This window comes from Oreochromis niloticus, linkage group LG3, assembly GCF_001858045.2.
Source record: "Oreochromis niloticus isolate F11D_XX linkage group LG3, O_niloticus_UMD_NMBU, whole genome shotgun sequence".
Lineage (NCBI taxonomy): Eukaryota > Metazoa > Chordata > Actinopteri > Cichliformes > Cichlidae > Oreochromis > Oreochromis niloticus.
This window is the reverse complement of record NC_031967.2, coordinates 81867664-81874761: the sequence shown is the minus strand read 5'-3', so window position 1 is coordinate 81874761 and position 7098 is coordinate 81867664. Positions and strand designations below refer to the sequence as shown.

The 7098-nt window shown below is 38.5% G+C and overlaps 1 protein-coding gene across 1 annotated transcript; it reads right to left on the bottom strand.

Moving 5' to 3' along the window:
* Positions 1 to 286: 286 nt before the first annotated feature.
* On the bottom strand, positions 287 to 3973 carry LOC109201539 (serine protease 48-like). The gene is made up of 5 exons (XM_019357279.2): positions 3815 to 3973; positions 2431 to 2593; positions 1744 to 2009; positions 1523 to 1662; positions 287 to 931 (listed from the first exon to the last, which is right to left on the bottom strand). Exons 1-5 carry the CDS (start codon positions 3870 to 3872, stop codon positions 713 to 715), a joined length of 846 nt encoding a protein of 281 aa, XP_019212824.1. The 5' UTR covers positions 3873 to 3973; the 3' UTR covers positions 287 to 712.
* Positions 3974 to 7098: the final 3125 nt, after the last annotated feature.

Sequence of the window (7098 nt, the reverse complement as noted above, 5' to 3'; positions counted from 1 at the left end):
GATCATGTCTTACAAAATAACATCATCAAAATAACAAGACGCTGAGATATATAAACCATAAACTTGTCAGGTCACAGACTAAATCATCAGCAGTATCTTCTTCCCAGTGTCCCCAGTATAGTATGAGTCTCCAGATGCTGGCCATTAGAAAGAACTCGTTTATCCTAACTTCACATGTTAATGACGTGTGAAGCATTTCCTGCTGGTTCTACTGTTTTCAAGTGTGAAAAATCAAGTAAAACCCAAGAATATATATATTTAACTATGTGGAAAAATCATTACAAAAGACAATTTGAAAGGATTTTAATTAATTTGCATATGATTTTGAGAAAACAACAGAATTAAATCCATGTGTGAAAATGACATCTTAACATTTCACCTCTAAGAATTAAGTAAGTAAGAGGGCTTTGATCTTTTAATGACAATTCATTGGGTCATTAAAGTAGTTTAAGGAAATTATACCAAATACAGACAGTGAAAAAAAACAAGTAAAAATAATCAAGTTGTTAAAAAAACCCTGATGTCCCTAAATACAGTGGAATAAAAGGTTCTTAAAGTTGTAAAGTAACATGTCAGGTAAAGTACTTCATGTTTGTACTTGAACCTGAGTAAATGTGTTGATATGCTTTCCAACAGTTCCAGCAAACACATGGAGCAACACAACGAGAACACAGAGTGAGGCGGTTCAGGTTTTCGCCACTGCAACACACCGTCACACATTGGGGGCAGTCGTGGGTGGTGATGAACCATCTGGGGAGGTGAAGGTAACAAAGCCTGGTGGTGTCCCTGTAACTGTGTCGTTGATCCATTTCTGGTACTGGGACACACGAGTGAACACTGAAGGAACTGCACCACATGCACTGACACTCAGAACTCCACTCTGGAGCCAGACTGATCTGCTTTTGGTCATGAGTGGTGCTCCATAAGTAAACTGTGGGAAGACATTGATGAACGTTATTAGGACAGATATGACAGACTCTTAGAGGTCAACCATCAGCAACATCCACCTACTAAACAATGATTTGTGTTGGGTAATGCTTGATCCCCACAGTATGACACACAGTAAATGTCACTTTGTCCCATTAGCAAACATGAACCACTGTGAATCCATTTCAGCTGCTTTGGAGCCCATCAATGTGACGACAGGTGCACTGCAGAAGCGGCAAGAAGACAACCGCACAAGGTAATGATTTCTCAGGTAGTGGCCACAGACCCATCTCTTCTTGTGCCTCCTGACTGATTTTCCCCTAGTTGAACTTTTTGTGAATATCCTTGTCACTGCTGGCAGCATGAGACGTAACCTGCAGCCCGTTCAGCTTTCAAAAGTAACCCAGCTCCTCCAGGATGACATGTCCATACATACAAAGTGTCTAACCTGTTGCAGCAAGGGGCTCAATTTCTGTTTCTTTTAAAATGTGTTGGATTTAAAAATCATTAACCTTTGGTAAAACCAAAGTTTGATTAAACTCAATAGATTATCACAGTGAATTATAAATGTTTTATTAAAAAAGGTTGTAGTCACCAGGCATGAATCCTTGTCTCCAGCACAGATCATGTTCTCTGTGATCTTGGGATAGCTCCCTTGAAAGATTTCTTTGCACTCATTGTTTCCCATGATTGGTACTTTGGCCTCCTGCAGGGTTTTGGTGAATGTACCATCATCTGATTGGAGAGAATTTAAATATTAGGCCCCAGAAACACCAACACAATGCTGTAACCGAAAATAAATGTTTTACAACTTACTATTATAACCCAAACCGATGACCCAGCTGCTGGTCTCATTGTTGTAAGTGCTGTTTTCTGAGGCTAAGCAGGTCGGCTGAATGTAGTCTGTGAAATTCACAGGAGCCGACAGCTTCAGAAGACAAATGTCGTTCTTGAGAGTTTTAAAGTCGAATTCAGGATGGCAGATAATCTTCTCCAGAGTCCGATTCACTTCATTTGGGTTTTTACCTGACAGGCTGTAGCCTCCCAAATAGACTGTTGGATCCCACCGTGTCAATGTGTCACTTCACACATACGGACACAAAAAGTTATTTTTAAATGGCACCTTATAATGATCTGTCACAGGACAATGCAATGTCATGAGTTTCCTTTTTCTTTTTACTTTTATGTGTTGAATTTCTTTGAGTGTGTGCAGAGGTTAAAGTGGTCCTGCTGGCACGTTACATAAATGAGTAAATACTCATAGAATACAATGAAGTTACTTTATAGTTTTAAATTAAATTAATGTGACATCTGTTTTCATTGTTCTGCAGACAACTTTGTACTTTGCAGTTCAGTACTTTAATTTGCTGTTGTCTTTAAATGTTAAAAGAATTGACATCACTTAAAATACTAGAAAGTATTTAAAAACTCTGATATTCATTTAGTGCATATAAATATTACAGATCATCATCCTCAACATATTCTTCAACAAAAATGACTCACAGAGGAATGAAAGATGCAGCTGTCAGCACCCACTGCTCGTTGATTAAGGACGCACCAAACTGAAATCCAACTATAACTACAGCAGCATATGAGGGCCAGCTTCCTGCTGCTGCATCATGACCTCCTGTAATGCTGCTACTGTTCACAGCCCTGCTGCTACATGCTGAGAAAAGAAAAGAGCACAGTTAAACAGCGAGTACACAGACGAGTCACCGCTTTATCACTCACAGATGACAGATAACACTGATTAGTGCAATGCTCTGCTGGGAGATGTGATGCACAGATAATTCCTCCTCTGTCTCAGGAGACTGGAAGATTTTACAGCACATAATAATTTCAGTTTAAAGAAAAACCAAAGGTCATTACACTCTGTCACTGCAACAAATGTGGAGATTACTGTGTATATGTTCTCATTACTGTACAGCTGACAGAAGGACAGAAAGGTTAAAACCAAGCTTAAAACCTGTAAAAGAACTTGTACAAATGTCTGTTTTCTCATCTTCAGGTGATCATTCAGATCAGCAGGGTAGGAATCCAGCGAATAACCTTTTTAAGAAGCTTGAAAAAAGGTGAATGTTTCACCTCCTCTCATCTGAGAGAGGTGAAATGTCTTTAATGAACTTGAAGCTCCTTAGACTACCATGACCTGGATGACTGAGAAACTACACAGAGTTAAACCAGTTGAGTGCAAATATATGTAAGATGAAGAAATGATCACACTCTAAAAGCAAGATTTTATTGCCCACTGTTATTGAAATATTTAAATATGAACCTGTTTGTTAATCTTTATGTCACGGCCGGGTGGGCTGGTGTGTTTGTACAGTGGACCAAAATGCTGACGTGGACAAAACAATTGAGGTTTAAAGAAAAAGCGAGCCCATTATGGCTGATAGAAAAACGAAGGAACAGGAAATAAAGGCAAAAAACTTACAAGAGACTAAAACACTAGTAAGACAAACTAATAATAATAATAATACTAGAACTTAACAATAATCTCATTTTATAATAAGAAAAGAAAATACAAAATGAGACAAAAATGCTGGGTCACAGACAGGACACAAGAAAACACAGAAATTTGAGTTGACGGAATAATAGTATGTAACAACATCTGTAACTTTTAGAGACAAACACCAACTCAACGTCACCTCTGTTATCTTTGACATCAAACTTTTACCTTGTTGTTCCTGATCAAATAATTCACAAATATTCTCACAATTTACTCATATATCAAAATAAACTGATATATACAGTTACTCTTTCTTTCCTTGTATCCAGGTGCAACATTTGGTTTAGAATAGTCAACATTTGCATCTCTAATTGCTTCTTCCACCCCAGATAAAACCTCAGTAATAAGAAAATATCAAAAGAAAACTTTTTTTCTCACCTTTGCATAAGAAAATGATCACCACAATGAAACAGCGCACAAACTGTTGGAGAGCCATCGTTAACTGCACCTGTTTTGTGACGTCTCAGAATTTAAATATTTAGACAGTATGTTCAGCTGCCCAGATTTCTATAAATGACCAGGGCATTACCAAACCATCCAGTTAGACTTGTTGGTCTTTGTGCGTTTTATTTTTCCAGTATGTCGAACCAAATTCCTCATCTGGGTAACAGACCATAAAGAAACTTGATCAATTTGGTTCCACCATTAACGAGATTATGTTTTTGGTAAAGTTTACTTTTATGCCAACTCATTATGAGCACAACTGCATTGTGTATAAATAAAATAATTGTTAACAAAAACAGCTTTATTTAATAATTTAAATCAAAAATCTAAATGTTTAACCCTAACAAACAGCAAACAAAGATTTGGTAATGATATTGTTTTATGAAAACTTTTCATTTGTCTGGTTTTGAGTCCTGTTATGAACCTGCATGTTTATGAGTTTTGTTTTGTGCAGGTGATGTATCTTTTTATGTTAATTCAGCTGTGCCAGGGCCCTGCCTGCTCTAATTGGTGCGTGGATACACCGCCCCGACGTGACTGGTTCCAGCTGGAGGACCGGGAGTGCCTCACTCATGTTATTGCCTGGACCTAGACGGGTCGTAACAGTCCTTTAAAAAACAAATTTTACTGAAATTATAGAACCAAGCTGTTTTAATTTAAGCTCCATGTCTTGAGCGTCATGAGCTTCACGTTTACATAAACATGATAATGGTTTTCTAGAAGTCTCTGGGTCAGAGAGTCCGAACAAATTATCCTAAACCAGACCCTTAGAATCAGTAGATTACCATGGAATAATAAAATCAGATAATCAAGGCTACGCAGAGCGTGTTTTGTCTCCATGTCTCTGTGATTCCAGAAAAAGGAGCAGATAGGAGGTCGAGGAAGTGAGCGGAGAGAGCATTCGTAAGGAGACAGCAGGACCGCCACGTCCATGTTGGGAGAAGATAATCTTTGTTATTGTCTCAGTATATAAAGCTGTACTGCCCGTTTCGAAAAACTTTGAACATGACATGTCCCATCAAACTTCAATTAGTGAAAAAATCCAAACTCAATTTCCTCCTTCTGCTGCAAGATGTGCCAATAACCTTTTGCAGACTTGATTCACATGAACGCTCTCCAAAATGCAGTTTGCACAGCAGGGTAAATACCTGAAAAACAAATCTGCAGAAAACCTAAACTGTGATGAGAAGAATACTGAGTGAGTAACATAACCCTAATGAAGGATGATGAGGACAGTGCTGAGAAAGGCTGTAGATGTCATTGAGCTTCATTTCTATGAATACATACAAGTGCACTGTTTTTGTAATCACTCACATGTGATTTACACAAAACTAAAGTTTAAAAAAAAAACTATTGATGTTGGTGATGTTTTTCCAATGGGACTGACTCACAGATGGATACACTTGCAGGTCAAAGTCTTGCTTTGGTTTGTTTTTATACCAAACTAATATGGAAGTAAATGAAAGCTGCCAACTGATGCACATGGAATATTTCAACCACACCTGTGAAAAAATCTGGAGTGGCTGGTTCTGCAGATAGGCAACACAGATAAGAAATGTTTGCTTGGAACTTTCAGAGTTCTTCCATGTCACCATTTGGTTGTGGTAACAACGTGCAAAACAATGTGCTGTTCTTGTTAACAACCAGTGGTGTTCCCTGCTCACATATCAGAGAGCGGATTTGTTGCCCCGACACTAAACTGTGTTCTGCATGATGACTGAAACTGTGTTCATACAGTGAATGGACTGATTCTGATATTATGCGTTTCTACTCTCCCAGAAGTGCCTATAACATGCCACATTTACCCAGTCACACACTTTCTCTAAACTGAATGCTTCCTAACTACATTCATACACATTCTTGACACTCTTGACATGCAGACTGGAGGAGCCAGGGATAGAAACGCTAACCTTCCAATCAGTAGGTGTACTGCTCTACCGCCTGAGCTACAGCCACACACTGGCAAAGATAGGTAAACCGTCACTAGAGTATTGATAAAGTGTACACTCACAAACCTGTCAAAGCTGCATTTAAAATGTTGGCTACTATAGCAGGTTTTCATGGTGCGTCATTGCCACGTCATCAAACCAGAAGTCACCATATTGGAGATACTGGAGGTGAACAAAGCACACACATTTAAATAGATTTCAAACGTCAAACGAAAGTAAATGATGAACTATTGCCGTGTTTTTGGCTGTACCAATCGGTCAGACCGTGAAAAACATTTGCAGCTTTATAGACTGTCACAAGTTATTACAAATCAGGGAGAACAATGCCAAAAGTTATCAGAGGAAAGTGGTTAGTGAAGCTGAACCAGGATCTACAAGGCAAAAATCTGGACTACATCCAAATTTGTTCAGCTTATTTCTTATCAGGTAGGGAATTGTTGATAGCAGCAGTTCTTAACATATTTTCTAGTTTGATGATAATTCATATAAAGCTTTTGACTTGTATTACAGGTAAAAGGCCTGAACTTTACCAAAAGGATGACCCAGATTGGTTGCCATCTGTTGGAATGACAGGTCAGCAAAGAAACATGTACATCACGCAACAAACGTCTTTTGAATAGAACCCATCAGAGACTGAAAGATGAAGCTGCTGCTGCTGTTCCTGCTGCTGGGACTAACGATAACCCTTTGACAAGTGATTACATCAGCAGTAATTTGTGCAACATAGGGACTCAAACTGATATCACTGGTGATCAGGGCTGGACTGGGACAAAAAAATCAGCCCGGGCATTTTGACTAGAGACCGGCCCACCAGGTATTATAGGAAAAACCATAAAGCCTTTGAATGAAAACAAATGCTGTTGTCACAGTGATGTACACTGTCTTGTTGGTATATAAGTATCAGTCTAATAAACTTAAACCTTCACCATCCTCCCTATTCTGGTATTCTAAACAGTACCTGAAAGTAGACTGCTTGGTCGAGTTAACCTCCTGAACTATCTACAACACATGGTGAAAACCTGAAAGTAAGACAGAGAAGACTAGAGGTGAGACATGATCATTACTGATTACTGATGACAGATTTAGATATATTTTCACAAACTATTCATTTGCCACATCAATAAACAGCATGGCAGGGCAAAATATTTTTTCTAACATGGCAACCTTTAAAACGTGAAAGGAGACAGAGAGACAAATGAGAAAGAAAAACTTAATTGACTTTTTGATGGCATTTTACACACAGTACTGGTACAGAATCTAGAAAATGTG

Bases quoted from the DNA above. Each gene is read 5' to 3' on its own strand.
- LOC109201539 (XM_019357279.2), bottom strand. From the start codon at position 3,872: ATGGCTCTCCAACAGTTTGTGCGCTGTTTCATTGTGGTGATCATTTTC. The intron at 2,010-2,430 runs GTGAGTCATTTT...GTATGTGTGAAG, and splicing joins GCTGCATCTTTCATTCCTCT to TGACACATTGACACGGTGGG. The intron at 932-1,522 runs GTGACTACAACC...GTCTTCCCACAG, and splicing joins GAGACAAGGATTCATGCCTG to TTTACTTATGGAGCACCACT.